The 18512-nt window shown below is 49.1% G+C and overlaps 1 protein-coding gene across 4 annotated transcripts; it reads left to right on the forward strand.

Annotated features, from left to right (window-relative positions):
- Nucleotides 1-804: 804 nt before the first annotated feature.
- On the forward strand, nucleotides 805-18279 carry LOC140681177 (uncharacterized). Of its 4 annotated transcripts, XM_072920651.1 has the most exons (8): nucleotides 806-936; nucleotides 5708-5777; nucleotides 6545-6625; nucleotides 11385-11465; nucleotides 11837-11896; nucleotides 12755-12922; nucleotides 13282-13437; nucleotides 17693-18279. In XM_072920651.1, the coding sequence occupies exons 1-7, from the start codon at nucleotides 877-879 to the stop codon at nucleotides 13392-13394; spliced, it is 633 nt and encodes a 210-aa protein (XP_072776752.1). In that variant the 5' UTR covers nucleotides 806-876; the 3' UTR covers nucleotides 13395-13437; nucleotides 17693-18279. The 4 variants fall into 4 exon arrangements, with proteins under 4 accessions (XP_072776754.1, XP_072776755.1, XP_072776752.1 ...); XM_072920653.1 differs by lacking the exon at nucleotides 13282-13437 and having other exon boundaries at nucleotides 805-936; XM_072920652.1 differs by lacking the exon at nucleotides 6545-6625.
- Nucleotides 18280-18512: the final 233 nt, after the last annotated feature.

Genomic DNA, 18512 nt, shown 5'->3' on the forward strand with positions numbered 1-18512 from the left:
AAATTAGAGGGTAAATTTTTTTAGTATTGTACAGGGGGGTTTTAACACCTGTACAGGGGGGTTTTACTTTGTACAGGGGGGTCAGGAGTTCTAAGATGGAGGAAAGTGGGCCTGAACCTGTTCTTCCTCCTTCTTCTTCCTTACCTCCATGTTCTTGGTGATGTTGGCATTTTTCTATTGGTTTAGGCTGGGGACACACTGTTCAACGTAGATGACAGATATTGGCACATTATTGTAAATATAGTACACGTAATTTCTGGTATATAATGTTTGTACCATCCCACTGAGGGGCAGAGCCCCACACGCTGCCCTGCAGGACAGAGCTGCGGCAGGGCAGCAGAACTTGTTATAGATAAGCAAAAATAAACAACCTTGAAACAGCACAGACGAATTATGGCTTCTTCTCTGGCAACGGGGCAGAAAGACAGAGACTTCCTACAATCTCGGAATCACCAACACCCACAGATTCCGACACCTCTCAAATACCTCAGCTAATGGGGAAAGACAGAGGGTGATGTGGATGGGAAAACAGCACTGAAAAGGAGTCTGTGTCCTCAAAAAAATTGAGAGACCCCAGGGTAAACGTCTCATGGCCCCTAACTTTATTTGGGTAAAGTTACAGGACCCTGTTGTCGAGTAAAGTTACAGGACCCTGTTGTCTCCGTTTTGGACATAAACCTCTGCCTTTTTTCCCTATTTTGGGCACAAACCTCTGGCATTTTGAAACCTGCATACCACAGGGAGCATTTTCACTTTCATTTTCCAGCTGCCCGTGATTTAGGGGAAATGGGTGTGAAGATGGGAAAGGAGGTGCTGGGGGGAGGGAGGGAGGGAGCCCGTGGGGGTGGGAAGGGCCGGGCAGGGGGGGATAAAGGGATGAGGAGCCCCCGGTGCTCCAGCCCAGCGCGGAGCTGCTTCCCCCGAGCCCTGTGCCAGGTAAGCGCCGGCCCCTTGCTCCCGAGTTTCCCCAGGCTTGCTCCTTCTGCTCCAAAATCGATGTTTATTATCCCAAAAACTCCTAAAATCACTGATTTGGAGCTCCAAAGAGTCCTAAATGAGGACTGCAGAGCGAAAAATCTGTTTAATTGGGTTTTTATTTTAGCCCAGAAGCTCTCTAGATCGTTTTGCTGATCTGAAAATATCCCTGTCATGGTTTGACATTGGTATAATGTTAGTGCTTCTTATGAAAATGTAATTTTTTAATTGAATGCTGTGAAATGTGATTGAGAATAGAGTAAAGTAGGTTTAAGCTTAATAATAAGGAAAAAAAACTTTATTAAATTATTATTACTATGCTACTATAAAAGGGGGGGGGAAGAAGAAAGAAAACACACAATTTAAAATGAAAACTTTTTAAAATATTTTTTTTTTATTACTTAACTTTAACAAATTATAGTGAGACACAATTTGGACTTTAATTAGGTTTTTACTTTTTAGATAATTAATATTTAGTTTATTTGTAGGGAGAGAGGAGTTTTTTTTTGTGCTACAGACTTTTAAAGAAACATAGTTGCTATATTTTGTGCTTTTGTGTTATTATATGGTACTGTTTGGAGAAAAAAAAAGTTTGCTAGTGGTGATTTTTTTTTTTATGTATGGTGCTTTTATTATTAATGTATGGATGGATTGACTGTTTTTTAGGATTTTTTTTTTTAAGGATGCCCTGCCAAGAGGGAAAAAAATAACAGTTTAGTTTTTTATTTTTGGGACCAACAGTCCTTCCCATTTTCCCCTGGGTCTGAGGATCTATAAATAGAATTTTTTTTTTTTTTTTTTTTGAAGATAGGGGGCACTATTATAAACCTCCCTAACTTTTTTTTGTTTGCTTTATTTTTGTTTTTTTTTAGTTGAAGCAGGTTTTTTTGGCTTACTGGTATTTTTTTTAAAATATAGTTTTTTTTGGAGGAGAAGATTAGTTTAGTTTGTGGTTATTAAGAAAAAGTTTAGCAAAAAGCTACTTTATTGTCTCTTTTTACTTAGAATTTTTTCTTTTAATATTTTGGGTTTTAGGCTGTTTTTTTTCTTTTTTTTTTTTAAATTAAGGAGGAGAAAAATTTTATAAAGTTTTTATTTCTTAGGAAGGGTTAAAAGTTTTAACTTCTAGAGATGGCTTGTTGCTCAGGCTTTAGTTTTTACAGGCAGCTGGGCACTTTGTGGCTCCTCTGCTTTTTTTTTTTTTGCGGTGAACTGTTGATAAAACTACTGTTGTTTTTTTTTTCCGTGTCAAACTACGACACTCTACCCTTCGCCTCTGAGAACACAGATTGCAAAAATCATTACTAAAATTATATTTAATATACTTTTATATAAAATAGCAACTTACACTAAAACCTCTAATTTACTTTATTACTTAATATATGTTTTGCTCTTAATTCTTATTGATTTTATTTTATAGCTTTCATTTTATTAACAATCCCCAAATCACTCTCTGATTCCCAGAGCTCCTGACATGATTTTTTCTCAGCCTTGAACTCCCCAAATCAGGGCTTTGTAAGCTTGTGTCCCTAAATTGGTATTTTAGAGCCCTAATGCTTCCTAAATCAGTATTTCTGAACCCAAATGTTGTTTCAAGTCCCAAAATCTCCCTGTGTTGGTGCTTCTGAGCCCCAGTGCTCCTGAAACTTCTGTGTTCTCAGCCATGAAGTTCCCAAATGCCGGTTTTTGAGGCCAGAAGCACCTTGAAATGGTATTGCTGAGTCCCAAAGTATCCTAAATTGCTGCTGTTTTTATTTTTTGGCCATACTTTTCCTTTCTGCTCTCCCCCCCACCCCGCTTCATTTTCTTTTTCCTTCTCCTCCCCTGTCCTGTCTTTCCCCCTTCCTTTTCTTTTTCTGCTTCAAAGCTTCAGCTTTGGCTCAGGATTGCCAGTCTGGCCCTGCATAAAATAATTTTCCTATATAAACCAGTTATCAGGGCTCCTTCTCAGTATGAGAGAATGATTTGTGTCAGACTGTGAGAAGTGGGTGAGCCATCCCTGGAAGCACATCCACCTTTCCATGAGTGATCTGAGGTGAATGTCTGTGTCCATCAGTTACCAAAGGCAGAGGCACGTTCAGGACAGCTCCTCATGCACATCATCTCTTCATTGGTACTCTTTGAGAAGCCATCATGCTGTTGCCCTGCTTTCAGGAGAAAACCCCTCAAACTCTGAGCATTTTATGCCATTTATTTGCTTTTCCTCCTTTCAGAGCAGAGCAAAACAGGAAAAGGTAGAGGGATGAAACAGAGCAGGGTTCAGTGCTGGGAAAGCAGCCCTGGTGTTTCCTGTCTGACCTTCAGTCAGCCCCGTGGGCCCTGGGGCTGTGACTTCTCCTGGGTCCCTGCTGGCATTTCTCTATTTCTATCCTCAGTGGAGCTCTTTTCCTCACCCGGGTCTGTGCTCCCCTTGAACACCAGGAAAGCTTTCTGGACATGCAGCAGCTTTTGGCAAAGGGGTTCCTAATTCAGTGCAGCTCCTCCTCTCTCTCTGGAACATGGCCCAGGGCAAAGCAAACAGAAAGTCACCAGGAGCAGACAGCACAGGGAAGTGGAGTGCAGGAAGGAGAGGCAGAGCAGAGCTGTGCCCTGAGCAGACCTCTCCTCACTGCTGAGCAGTCGCTGTTTCTGCCTTCCCCTCGTCACTGCTGCTCTGATGGATGTGCTCAGAAGGGACAGGCGGCTCTGCTGGAAGGTCAGCAGGGCTCTGCTCTCTGCAGCTGGCTGTGCAGAAGAGGATATTTGGGAAACTTCCCAGTCTGACCCTTCCCGAGGCTCTCTGGCCATCACGCTGCAGCCACCAGAGATGTTCAGTGCTGGGAGCGGAGCCCCTCCACAGCAGCGGCTCCGGTGCCCCAATGGGCCCTGCTGGACTCCCCCACTCCCAAACTCAGCCCCTGAGTCTGAAGCGATATGCGGAATAAATAAATAGACTCCACAACTCGATGTAGTTATGAAGTGGGTATGTATTGTCGGTGCCCGGCACAAGCGAGATAACTCTCCGAAATCTTGTGCCCTGAGCTGAAGTCTGCCCCCCAATTTTATTCACAAAGGTGTTACATATGCAATATATTACACAATTTTTCTATGCATATTCAACCCCTGGCCCCGCCTGTCTTCGCTTCTCATGCTAAATAGGTCCACGCCCTTCTGAGCATGCGTAGTTTTTTTGTGAGGTTTCTTATGGGGGTCCCTGGTGGTCTTTTAATTGTACCTTCATCTTCCTCTTCATTGAACTTTTGAACTCTCCTCCTCTGCGCTTGTGCTTTTGGTCCTTTGCTCTCCTATCTGGATAAGTCCATCATCCTTGACATGTTTGGAGACAGAGGGGCTTCCTTGTCTGGGGTCTTAGCATTCCTGGTCTTTTCCGGTATTTGTCTTTTTGCAAGAAGCTTTAAAGATCTTTGTTTTTCTTTCCTATGCCTTTTTGTGCAGGGGTTTCTTAAAATTCAACACATGATTCTACAAACATGATACATTCATTTCTGATATATTCATTTTTGATACATTCTTTTTATACATTTATTTTTGATACATTCATTTTGTTAGTTCAAGTGATCTCTGGAAAATCTTTTGTTTCAAGTCCTCCCTGGTTCCAGCGCAGCTTTCCCAGAGCAGAGTCTCAGCTGTGTGACTCCATAAAGCCATTTATTCCCAGTGCAGTGGCACAGGAACAGCCTGAGCTGCTCCCCCAGTGCGGGAGCCCCTCAGTGTTATCCCCTCACAGTCTGCACGCCCAAGGCTCAAGGCTGGCTCTTCCTCCCAAGCCCTCAGCTCCTGCTGGGTCTCTCGGTGTCCCTTCCCCAGCTGTGCCACCGCTCTTGGTGCCCTTTGTTGTGCTTTGTTGGCTGTTCACGAGCTCTTGTCTCGGGCTCCCACCTGGAGCTCAGCTTGCAGCCGGCCCAGCCACCTGCACCAGGTGTGTTCACAACCAGGAGGAGGGGAGAGTGGCACTGAGGTGGTTTCAGTTCTGGCTTGGTTCCTCAGCTTCCTGCTCTATTGGGAATTGCTGAGAAAGCAAAGCAATTGTCCCCAAGTCCGGTCTGGTTTGCCCGCGGTGGCACCTGGAGAGGGATGTTCAGGCTCTCTGTGAGCTCTTCAGTCGTATTTTTATCTCCTGTCCAGTTGAAGAGAAGTTTGGTGGGCATCAGGCAGCCAAGGCCGCTTGTCCTTTCACCATAGATTTCTTCATAGCTGGTCAGGAAAACCTCCAGGATTTGAGTCTGAAGGAATGGAAAATGGTCCCTTTCCTTTATGGAAAATTGTGCTGGGGTTGAACACCAGGTTCTGCACTCTGCAAAAGCAGAAGGTCTTAATTTTGGCCAAGGATGATGATGTGCGTGTCTGTGAGAATTCTCAGAGCTCCCGGGCAGACAAGATGGGTTAGGGACCAGCTGGGAGTACAACAGAACATCTTATCAACTGTGTTATCTTCTCTAGTGCTGTGCTCACCGCAGAGATTTTGCCCCTCTTTTCCCTTGCATTGCAGAGTGAATCCAGAGAAAGGGATACGGGAGACAAGAAACAAGGAGTGAACATCTTGGAAAGAGCTGTACTCTGTTTGGGCAGGGATGCAATGGAAAATCAGTAAATTGAAAATCCTGATAGATCAGGGGTTTGTGTAGTATAAGCGATATATGTGTCCCAAAAAAGCTCTTAAATGCAATTTTAAATCCTAAGGGGAAATATCATAGTGAATCTTCCTATTTTTCATTTTTCTTTTCCTTTTCAGGTGAACCTAATGTCCACAGAAACAAAGAGCTCATCTCAGCATGACCAAGAAGGACGAACGTCGTCCACAAGTAAGTGTGGAGTCATGGATCCCATTGCTCTTGTCAGTGGCCACACTTGGGAGCCCTTGGGATGGGATGGGATGGGATGGGATGGGATGGGATGGGATGGGATGGGATGGGATGGGATGGGCTGGGATGGGATGGGATGGGATGGGATGGGATGGGATGGGATGGGATGGGATGGGATGGGATGGGATGGGATGGGATGGGATGTGTTATCCCTGAGAGAAGTGAGGCCAGTGAAGGTCTCTCCCCTGGGCACATTCCCTGCAGAACCCCTTCCAGAGCACAGCAGAGGCCTGGACCTTGGGCTGGGATCAGTTTGGTCAGAGGGGTGACCTCCTTTGGCCAGGGACACGTCCTGCTCTAGCAGGGGGTGTTGCTGAGCAGGGCTTTGAGGGTCAGGCTGTGGATGTGCCAAGGGACAGAGAAGGGACCTGGGAGATCCCTCTCCACTCCCAAGTGTGAGGCAGAAGAGTCTCACCCTCTGGTGGGTGCCTCTGGTGGGACTGAGGCACCTGTGTGATGCCCGAGTGCTGTGGCAGCTGAGGCAGCTTCCTGGCCCAGGAGAGCCTCAGTGGGCCCTGAGGGTCAGGAACCCCCAGCACTGCTGAGGGGCTCCTGGTGCACAGGAGCTCTTGGCTCCTGGGCCAGGTGTGGGATGTGCTCTGCCCCAGAACCTGCTCAGGGCAGTCCTGGAATTCCCTGCGGAAAGATCCTTGTTAAATGTCCTGGTTTTCTGTTTGATTTTATTTGCACATGTACCTGATGTCCAGCAACTGTGGCTGATGGCATTCTGGCTAAGAAAGGGATAGCAAAGATATTCAAAGGCATAGAAATGGTGCTCGATGAATCAAGTAAGTGTGCTGGATCCCATTGCTCTTGTCTGTGGCCACACTTGGGAACCCTTCCACCCCTGGGGCAGTCAGTTCCAGGTATATTGCACTCCCCTCCATGTAAAGGCAAACTGAGGCCTGCATTCTGCTGCCAGAGGAATGGAGAAAAATGCATTGGCAATATCAATAGTGGCGTGCCACTTCGCTGCCTTGGACTCCAGCTCGTACTGGAGTTCCAGCATGTCTGGCACAGCAGCGCTCAGTGGTGGAGTCACTTCATTCAATGCACGGTAGTCCACAGTCAATCTCCATTCTCCTTCAGATTTACGCACAGGCCAAATGGGGCTGTTGAAGGGTGAGTGGGTTTTGCTGACCACCCCTTGGCTCTCCAGCTCTCGGATCATCTTATGGATGGGAACCACAGCATCTCGAGTTGTTCTGTACTGTCGACGATGCACTGTTGAAGTGGCAACTGGTACCTTTTGTTCTTCTCCCTTCAAAAGTCCTACTGTAGTTGGATTCTCAGACAGTCCAGGCAAGGTGTTCAGTTGCTGAACACCCTCTGTAACTGCAGCTGCTATCCCAAATGCCCACCTGAGTCCCTTTGGGTCTTTGAAATATCCCCTTCGAAGGTAATCTATGGCCAAAATACATGGGGCCTCTGGGCCAGCCACAACAGGGTGTTTCTTCCACTCATTTCCTGTCAGACTTACATCAGCTTCCACCAAGGTAAAGTCCTGTGATCCACCTGTCACGGCAGTGATGGAGACAGATTTTGCCCCCATGTGTCTAGATGTAATTAATGTGCATTTTGCACCAGTGTCAACCAAAGTTTTGCATTCTTGTTATTCAGATGTGCCAGGCCAATGAATCCACACAGTCCAGAAAACACGGTTTTCCCTCACATCTACCTGGCTAGAGGCAGGGCCCCTCTAAGCCTGGTTATCCTTCTTGCCTTGGGCGTATGTCTTAGAGGTTCCTTCAAGGGGATCAGACATGTCATCATCATCATCATGCCTGGCAGTTTGGCTACGGGCAACTGGAGCTGCTCTCCTTTTGGTGGCACTTCCTCTCTGAGTCTTGCCTTCCTTCAATTCATGCACCCGTTGTGCCAGAGCACCAGTAGGTTTTCCATCCCATCTCCTCATGTTTTCTCACCAACCGCGGAGGAAGAACCACAGCTCAGTTCGTGGGGTGTACCTCCTCTCACCATCTGAGGAACGTCTACGTTGGATACCAGAACCTCTGATCTGCACTGCTGAGATTTGGAGAAGGTCCTCCTTTATCTCTTCCCTGAGTCTCTTATGATTCTCCTCTATCTTATCTTCTAATTTCTGCAGACGTGTTTCCACTGCTGCAATTCTGGCATGGGTTGGGCCATGTGCAGCATCTGCATATGCTCGGAGCTTCTTCGCCATTTCGAGCACGGTCTCATCCCTCTCATCCCACTTCATTATTGCTACAGCAGAAGTGTAGTCATGTGGCCCAAACTGTACAAATTTTCACCACATACAGATGTACATGGTACCAAGTCTGGATTCCTAGTTGTTATTTCATCTGAGAAGATAATCTCTGCCACTGCCATTTCTCTGAGGCGTTGGATCCCTTTTTCTACAGTCAGGTTGTCTCAGGTTGGATCCCTTGTTCTATAGTCTTCCACTGGGTCTGCTGCATATAGAGATCGTGTGCACACAGGTGTCTTTGTGCCACACTGCACAGCCCAGAGGCTGTGAGGGTTCGCCCCCTCATCATTCCTTGGTCCATGACATTATCATGTGAGGGATCCCAAATGTCTTGCTTCAGTGCTGTCCAGAATTGTAGCCTCACCTGCAGCATCCAAAAGACGGACCAACCAACTCATTACAGACTCATCAGGTCACCAAGTGTAATCCTTCCTTAGGCCACGAAGGTCCTTTAGGGAAAAGGAGTCAGTACTGGCTTATGAACTAGTGCCTGTTGCTTTGACTCCTGGTTTTATGTCAGGAAGTGTTGAAGGTCCTTTTCCTGCATCATCATCATCATCATCATCATCATCATCATCATCATCATCATCGTCATCATCATCCACTGGTCTATTGGTCTTTTCTGTGCACTTTCCACTTCTCGTGCTCGTAGCAACAGCCATTGGTTGAGGTTTGGCTGCTGAGCCTGGTTTAGCTGCTAGCCCAGGCTCACAGTCTGGTTTAGCTGCTAGCCCAGGCTCACAGTCTGGTTTAGCTGCTAGCCCAGGCTCACTGTCTGGTTTAGCTGCTAGCCCAGGCTCACAGTCTGGTTTAGCTGCTAGCCCAGGCTCACAGTCTGGTTTAGCTGCTAGCCTAGGCTCACTGTCTGGTTTAGCTGCTGGCTTTGAGCCGGGGGTGTTGGCTGCAGCCTGAGTGACTGGGATAGCTGCTGATTTATCTCCCTGCCCCCCTTCCTCTGTCTGCTGCCCTACAGGATCTAGCAGGGTGAGATAAGCATATGCCAGGGCCCAGCTCACTGCAATGATCTTTTTTTCCTTAAGGTTCTCATGGCACTTCTCTTTCAGGTACTTCGCCACCTCAGCCGGATTCTGAATTTGTTCACGTGGAAAGTCCCAGGCTATAGGGTCAGAAAATTCCTTTAAGATTTGGCCCATATCCTCCCATTTCCCACACCACTCAGGATTTCTCACACCTGGGTCTACTCCTGGGTCAGAGGTCTCATCAGCCCCTCTAGAAATCTCAGCCCTCATTCTAGAGAGACTGCAGACTGTATAGAGAAAGCTTACCAGATTAAAGACCAGGAAGATGGTCTCTTTAACAGTCAGGGGAAACTGAACATTCTCCAATAGGGAGGTAAGAGATTTAGAGGAGGAGAAGGAAAGCAAAGGCTGAAAAGCCTCATCCCCTACTTCCCCTCTAACAAACTGGCTGCACAACCATAACCATGAACCATACATTCCAGGAACAGACCTCAGCACCTTTATAAACCCTCTGGAAGCCATTCCACCCAAGCCCAGCCCGATGGATATTCTGCTCAGTGCCCCTCTGCTTCAAAAACTACGTATTAGGGACAATACTGGAGCTATTCCTGGATAAGAAAATAAACCTAACGACCATAGCGGGATTAAGATCTCAAAAAACTCTAGGGACCTGAAACACATCCAGGCCTCCACCCCAGGAGACATTATCAATTCAAACAATATGGCTACTAACTGCTCTACAGCAACACAGAGTAATTGGAACCAAAATACAATTAGAACAGGGTTTTTTCCACTCTCTCAAGCTGCACGTTGGGTGCCAATTATTTGTCCTGGTTTAAGGCAAATTTGGGAAAAAACCTCCAAAAAGGCCCCCCCCGCCAGAAAGCCAACCCACACAGCCCCTCCCCCCAACCGGTTTGGGATGAATTTCCTCAGAGAGAAGTGGGAAAATCCCGTTTATTTAAACAAGCAAAGCACCCAGCACACAAAATGAACAATAGCAGGTGACAAAACTCCTTCGCCCCTCTGAAGAGATGACAAATTCAAAGGTCTTTCCTGGCAGTGGTTGCTCTGTTATTGGTCCCTCCAGCTCTCCCAAAGCTGCTGCTGCCCAGAGGAGGCTGTGGGGGCTGCAACGTGCGAGCTCTCGGTGTTTGCCCGGGTCCCGGTCCAGAGCAGCTTCAAATGGATCCACAGAAAGGGAAAGAAAACCGGTCCAGGGAAAACTTGGGCTGCTCAGCTAGCTAAAGGAACTAAAAAGCAAAGGAGTGCAGTGTTCAGCCCCGTCCGTGCCCAGACAGCACAGAGCAGTTCTGTGTTCCAGCAGATTGTGGAGGAGCGAGTGCGGGCTGAAAACAAAACTCTGTGGTTCTTCTTCTCCCCAACTTTGGTCTCAGAGCCCGTTTGAAGGCACAGAATGTAATATCCATCATAAACAGAACTCACAACTGGGGATACGAGCATCATAAAGTCACCCTAGGACACCATCCTTGGGATGGGATGGGATGGGATGGGATGGGATGGGATGGGATGGGATGGGATGGGATGGGATGGGATGGGATGGGATGGGATGGGATGGGATGGGATGGGATGGGATGGGATGGGATGGGGTGGGATGGGATGGGATGGGGTGGGATGGGATGGGATGGGATGGGATGGGGTGGGATGGGATGGGATGGGATGGGATGGGATGGGATGGGATGGGATGGGATGGGATGGGATGGGATGGGATGGGATGGGATGGGATGGGATGGGATGGGATGGGATGGGATGTGTTATCCCTGAGAGAAGTGAGGCCAGTGAAGGTCTCTCCCCTGGGCACATTCCCTGCAGAACCCCTTCCAGAGCACAGCAGAGGCCTGGCCCTTGGGCTGGGATCAGTTTGGTCAGAGGGGTGACCTCCTTTGGCCAGGGACACGTCCTGCTCTAGCAGGGGGTGTTGCTGAGCAGGGCTTTGAGGGTCAGGCTGTGAATGTGCCAAGGGACAGAGAAGGGACCTGGGAGATCCCTCTCCACTCCCAAGTGTGAGGCAGAAGAGTCTCACCCTCTGGTGGGTGCCTCTGGTGGGACTGAGGCACCTGTGTGGTGCCCCAGTGCTGTGGCAGCTGAGGCAGCTTCCTGGCCCAGGAGAGCCTCAGTGGGCCCTGAGGGTCAGGAACCCCCCAGCACTGCTGAGGGGCTCCTGGTGCACAGGAGCTCTTGGCTCCTGGGCCAGGTGTGGGATGTGTTCTGCCCCAGAACTTGCTCAGGGCAGTATTGGAGTTTTTTGGGGAAAGATCCTTGTTAAATGTCCTGTTTTTCTGTTTGAATTTCTTTTCATGTGTACCTGATGTGCAGCAACTGTGTATGGTGGCAGTCGGGCTAAGAAAGGCAGATCAAAGATATTCAAAGGAGTAGAAATGATAATTGAAAGTATCAGTAAGTGTGCTGGATCCCATTGCTCTTGTCAGAGGCCATCCTTGGGAACCCTTGGGATGGGATGGGATGGGATGGGCTGGGATGGGATGGGATGGGAGGGGATGGGATGGGATGGGATGGGATGGGATGGGATGGGATGGGATGTGTTATTCCTGGCCCAGGAGAGCCTCAGTGGGCCCTGAGGATCAGGAACCCCCCAGCACTGCTGAGGGGCTCCTGGTGCACAGGAGCTCTTGGCTCCTGGGCCAGGTGTGGGATGTGTTCTGCCCCAGAACCTGCTCAGGGCAGTCCTGGAGTTTTTTGGGGTAAAATCCTTGTTAAATATCCTGTTTTTCTGTTTGATTTTATATTCATGTGTACCTGATGTCCAGTATCTGCGGTTGCTAGGAGTGTGATTGAGAAAATCCTAGAAATTACGTTCTATGAATCAAGTAAGTGTGCCGGATCTCATTGCTCTTGTCTGTGACCACATTTGGGAACCCTTGGGATGGGATGGGATGGGATGGGATGGGATGGGATGGGATGGGATGGGATGGGATGGGATGGGATGGGATGGGATGGGATGGGATGGGATGTGTTATCCCTGAGAGAAGTGAGGCCAGTGAAGGTCTCTCCCCTGGGCACATTCCCTGCAGAACCCCTTCCAGAGCACAGCAGAGGCCTGGCCCTTGGGCTGGGATCAGTTTGGTCAGAGGAGTGACCTCCTTTGGCCAGGGACACGTCCTGCTCTAGCAGGGGATGTTCCTCGCAATTGGTAACGATTTCAAAGACATAGCACATCAATTCTGGGATTTCCTTTCCTTTCTTTGAACACTAAAGGAGGAATCTCAACCTGGGCTTAGGTACAGTGACAAAAGGCAAAAACCTTTCTGCAGATGAGTGCCAGTCCTTGCCCACACTGCCTGGAAACTAAACCCTGCCAAGCAGGAAGGAGATCCAGAGGTCTGTCATGCATGCGGGCCTGCTGCTGTCAGATGGAGCAATCCCACCTGTCCATAAATTCCCATTTCCAAAGGCCTCCAGCCAGTCCTTTGTTATATTGCCCATCCCTACACAGATTCCCGGGATCCCAGGGTGCAGAGATGTCCCAGCAGTGGGCTTTTTCCAGCCTGGAGAACAGCCTGGAGTAGAGGAAACCAAAAACCAACCAGAAGAAGCCTCAAAAAGAAACCCTCAAGAAGAGACTTTAAAACAGAGGATTTGCTTGTCCTCAGGCAGGATGGGGTCCTCAGGTCTCCCCATCAGGCGAGCAATGTCAGTGTCCCACTGACACCAATTATTTTCTACAGGAAAGAGAAATGAGGAGGAGACCACAAATGCCGTGGAATCTAGGACAGATGAAACCTCTCAGGAGCTCATAAAAACAATGAAAGCCTTGCAGGAATATCTCAAAGAATCACAGGAGTCCGGACAGCGTGAGTGTCAGCACAGCAGAGCACAGCCGGAGGGGAACCGAGGTGAGCAGGGCCATTGCCAAACAGACTTTTTTGTGCTGGGAGCTCTCTCATTGCCTGATACTTGCCAAGGGTCCCCCCTTGAAGTGCTGTCCCCGTCCCTCTCCCTTTCCCCACCGCCCTTCTCCTGCTCCCCCAGCGCTGGTCCCATGCTGGGGCACATGTGAGCTCAGCCTTGTTTCCCTGGTGAGGATCTGCAGGGAGAGGAGCTTCCCTGGGCAGAGCCTGGATGTGTCTGTGAGAGCAGAGACCTCTGTCAGGGACATGAAACCAGAGCCTTTGGGTATCCTCGTGTCAGAGAGCTTGTCTGCCCCTCAAGGAGGAATCATTAGTGACCCAGTGGCATTCTTCTTTCTTCACAGGACAGAATGAGGGGGAAAATTCAAGTGCCACGACGATTAGAAATTTCCAGCAGCTCTCACAAAGACTTGAAAGTCTGGAAGAACGTTTACAGCAAATGGTGGAGTCATCATAGCACGAGTTTCAGCTTCTCAGAGCAGACCAGGAGAAGTAACAAGGTGAGCAGGGCCATGATTAAGCAGACTTCCATCTCTCTGAAGGCAAAATCTGCTCTACAGGCCAACCACCCTGTGAGCTCCTGCTGCTCAGCTGCTCAGAGGGGATGGGGAGGGACAGTCTTTACGTGGGTAAATGCCCAAAGAACCTGACTGTAGTCATGGGATGCAGCAGCACAATCCATCCTGCAACTGAAGTCAGGTTTTCTGAGCCTCTCAGCATTTGTGATCTGTGCCCCGGAAACTCTTCTGTGCTGAAGTATTCTCTGCAGGTTCTCAAAGCCCTTTTTGGCCCTCTTGTCTATGGAGAGTGTGTGTAGGTATGGCCTCACATGACCTGACATGTGGTAAGAGGGTCCAAATCCCGCTGCCCACTCACCTTGCTCATGACAGAGTGTTGTCTCCCTCAGATTCTGTCTGGGGAGATGGAGAGAGGTGATCCCTGCTCTCCATCCTGCCCCCCAGGCCTTTGCCAAAGCCTCAGGAATACCCACAGGGCCTGTGATCTTTCCCCACCCTGCTGCAGTCCATCCATCCAATTCAAAGAACCTGGTAAGGAAAGTAGCTCTGCAGAGAAGGACCTGGGAGTTGTGGTGGACAAAGAGCTGTCCAAGAGTCAGCAATGTGCCTTTGTGGCCAGGAAGGCCAATGAGTGCCTGGGCTGCCTTGGGAAGAGCTTTGCCAACCTCCAAGGGAGGGGCAGCCCTAGTGGGGCACATCTGGAGCTCTGTGTCCCGTGCTGAGTTCCTCAGTACAAGAGAAACGTGGAGCTCTGGGATGGGCCCAGCTGAGGAACTACAAAGATGATCACAGGCCTGGAGCATCCCTCTGGTGAGGAGAGGCTGAAGGAACCGGGCCTGTTTGGTCTGGAGAAGAAAAGGCTAAGGAGGGGATGCCATCAATGGGCAGAAGTGTTTGAAGGTGGATGTCAGGAGGATGGAGCTGGGCTCTTCTTGGTGGTGCTGAGTAATGGGATGACAGGCAATGGACAGGAACAGAAACAAAGGAAATTCCACCTAAACACAAGCAAGACCTTCATTACTGTGAGGGTAACAGCACAGGGAGCAGTTCTGAGAGAGGTTGTGGAGACTCCTTCTGTGGAAAAATGCAAAAGCCAACTAGATCTAAATCTGACTGATGGTCCCTGGGAGACCCTGTTTGAGTGGGAGTTTGGACTAGAAGACCTTAAGTGGTCCCTTCCAGTCTTGCCCATTTGGTGATTTGTCAGGGTAGGAGGAGGTTTTTGTTCCTCTCTCCTCTCTCGTGACCAGACCTGAGGTAACAGCTGAAACTGTGCCAGGGTAGGCTGGATATCAGGGAAAGGTTCTTCCCCAGAGGGTGCTGAGGCACTGAACATGCTCCCCAGGGTCTGGTCATGGCCCCAGGGCTGCCAGAGCTCCAGGAGCGCTTGGACAACGCCCCAGGCACAGGATGGGATTGTTGGGGTGTCCTGGGTAGAGCCAGGAGCTGGAATCAATGATCCCTGTGTGCCCTTTGCAGCTCAGGATATTCTGTGATCCTGTGGTTCTTTCCAGAGCCCGTGTGCTCTTGAACCTTGGGAGGTGGACACTTGAGGGAGAGAAGGGCCATGGGATTAGGAGAGCCCCAGAGGAGGAGCTTAAGGGAATCCTGGGCTCAGGCCTTGTCCCCATTCACTGGCTCAGGAGTGCTGAGTCTGTCCTGGTGTGGCTTCTCTTCTGTCAGCTCCAGACAAAAAGCTTTCCCAAAGCTTTCCGTTCCCAAAACTTGCCATGAACAGTGTCCCTTTCCTGGATCATTGAAGATGGGTCCTCTTTGGCAGGGAAAGGAGCCCAGAGACTTCTTGGTCTTTCTGAAGTGCAAAGGCCCAGTGTTATTGCTGAGACAAGGTGTCCCCTCAGGGACACGATCAGTGTCCCAGTGATGCTGGTCCTTCCTCTCAGGAAGGACATGGAGCCTGCCAAGTGTCCCCATGGGCACCTGGAGCACAAACATGGCCTTTGTCCCCTGGGAGCTCCTTCTCTGTGAAATCCCATCTCCTTTTCAGTCCATGTCTGGCCATTCCCCTGGCCTCTCCTTCCCATCTGAAAATGGAGAGGCTGAGCTCATCTCCCAGCAGCTTTTAGCACTCCTTGGACCCCAGAGAAGCTAGAGCCAGGAGCCCTATGTCTGGGAAAGAGAATTATCACACACCCTGATTTACTGATTCCTTTTGGAGACATGAGAGCAGAACTAGTTAAGAAAACGGAGTGGAGAGGAGGGGAGTGTGGGAGTGGTCTCAGAGCAGATCCTTGGTAGCTCTGTTTGGATCCCCCTGCAGTGTGTGTTAGGGGACACATCCTGAGAAGAATCAAAACCTGGAAATTACTGTGGGCAATGAGCAGATTTGAAGGCACTCTGGAAATCTTGCAGTGGGGAAGTTGCAGTTGGCACCAGGAAATAGTCAAGGAGCAGCTGGGCTGTGGTGGGGAAGGTGCATCCCCACAGCAGATGGGACCAGTGTAGCCCTGCAGCTACCGCCCCTCCCATTGTATGGCAAACCAGAGAGGTCTGCTGCAGGGAAATCCATCTCCCTTTGTCTCGCTTTGAAAGACAGATGTCTGCCAAGGAAGGCAGCAACCTGCCTCGGAACCAAAAATGTGACCGCCTTCCTTCCAAAGTATAGAACTGCAAAATTATTGGGCTTTCAGGGAAAGACACGGGAAAAGGAATAACAGTTCTTTAGTAAGATATATATGTAAAAGAAGGCAAACAAATAACAGTGGCAGCAACAACAAACAGAACCCAGACCCAATCCCAGCCAGAACCACAGACCCAGTGCCAGCCAGAACCACAGACCCAGTGCCAGCCAGAACCACAGACCCAGTCCCAGCCAGAACCACAGACCCAGTGCCAGCCAGAACCACAGACCCAGTCCCAGCCAGAACCACAGACCCAGTGCCAGCCAGAACCCAGAGCCAGTGCCAGCCAGAACCACAGACCCAGTGCCAGCCAGAACCCAGAGTCTGTCCCAGCCAGAACCCAGACCCAGTGCCAGCCAGAACCCAGAGTCTGTCCCAGCCAGAACCACAGACCCAGTCCCAGCCAGAACCACAGACCCAGTGCCAGCCAGAACCACAGACCCAGTGCCAGCCAGAACCACAGACCCAGTGCCAGCCAGAACCCAGACCCAGTGCCAGCCAGAACCACAGACCCAGTGCCAGCCAGAACCACAGACCCAGTGCCAGCCAGAACCCAGAGTCTGTCCCAGCCAGAACCCAGACCCAGTGCCAGCCAGAACCCAGAGTCTGTCCCAGCCAGAACCACAGACCCAGTGCCAGCCAGAGCCACAGACCCAGTGCCAGCCAGAACCCAGAGTCTGACCCAGCCAGAACCACAGACCCAGTGCCAGCCAGAACCACAGACCCAGTGCCAGCCAGAACCACAGACCCAGTGCCAGCCAGAACCCAGAGCCAGTGCCAGCCAGAACCCAGACCCAGTCCCAGCCAGAACCACAGACCCAATCCCAGCCAGAACCCAGACCCAGTGCCAGCCAGAACCACGGACAGTTTCACCCTCCAATCCACTGTCATTTTTGCTATTGTATGGATAGTGGAGTCAGAAAATACCGTTTACTTTTTTTAAGTTCTTTTCCTTTTCCTTTTCCATCTAACCTGCTCCTGTAACTTACTTCATGTCACAGTGTGGCACCGGCTGTTTCATTAGTTGTGATTTCCACAACCACTTGGAGTCTATGATTTGGTTTCACGTATCTATTGGGGTGTGATATCCTCAACTCCCACCCCGTGCCCAGGTGGCAGGACCTTGTGTTTGTATTATTCCTTCAGGAGGCCACTCCTCATTACCCCACTTTTGATGTCCCCCAATTAATCAGTTTCTCTGATTAATTCTCTTTTGTCTCTGTTTAAGGCATTGTAGACTGGTATTCCTAAATTATCTCTGCCTTGATTTGGTAACAGAAAGAATCCTTGTTGTATAATTCCTAGAGTACAACTTCCTTTCCACAGGGGAGGGAGTTTTGGATAAGCTTTTTCCCCACATATCCAGAATAAGCTCTCTGGTGCTTTTCAGTACTCCTTTCCTTGGTTATTCATGTTTTCCCAAATTTAGATATTTCGGGGATCCCATAATAGAGGATTTTCCCAACATTATTACACAGGAAAATTTAATTTCTTTTTCATATTTATAATTATTTTTCCTCTCTTGGGTTCAATAGTGTGTCGGTTTTCTAGGAATGCACCTTGTAGAAGTTCCATTATAGACTTTTTATCTTTTACAGGAGGTTTGTCCTAAATTATCCGAGAATTTCCTTCCCATATGCCAGAGGCACTCTTCTCTGTCGGAATGGAGGGAATATTTTCCTGCCTGTCCTGAGATGTCCTGATCCCCAGGAGAGCACTGCTTTTAACCTTCATCCATGGAGAAAGCTTCCAAGACTTTGAGAATAATTGGAATCTACGAGTGTGCAAAGTAGATAGTAGTATAGTTTATCACATGGTGAAAAACTTAAATTTTGGGGGTTTTAGTATGGAGGTGGATTGGAGACAAGATGGAGAATTTCAGGCATTGTCTGATCTCCTTGTTCTTCATCTACTCCATTTTCTGCAGTGTTGGGAGCACAGGGTGATAGATTAGAAAGAACCGCAATGCAGGTGTTGTGTGGACAGAAAAATAAATAGTTATTGGTAGAAAGGTAGAAATAAAGTATGTTCTAAGAATTAATTGGATGAAATAGCTTTAAATGACCTTGAACCTGTGTGTCTTGTGACTTTTGGTGCCTTCTCTTTGTACGCTAAGTCTGAGATGTAGGCGGCGTGCAGAATTTCTGATAAGAGAAAAATAAACAATAACCTGCGGAATTAAAAACCAAGAGTCCCGTCCATCTCTCATTCCTGGCACAAAACTTTTTAGGATTCTCCCCATCAGGGGGACCCATGAGGGAGGTTTCAACAGACTGGTGCCTCCATGGGGCTCAACAAGAAGAAACTGTGCCAGGAGTCCTTGACAAAAGCCAGAAAAATCCCTCCGGAGGTGAACATCTCGGCGGGTTGGACATTCGGAGAAGCTGCTGGAAGGGGCCGATTCCCGTGAGCTGCTGG

The sequence above is a fragment of the Taeniopygia guttata genome, chromosome 32 (assembly GCF_048771995.1).
Source record: "Taeniopygia guttata chromosome 32, bTaeGut7.mat, whole genome shotgun sequence".
NCBI lineage: Eukaryota > Metazoa > Chordata > Aves > Passeriformes > Estrildidae > Taeniopygia > Taeniopygia guttata.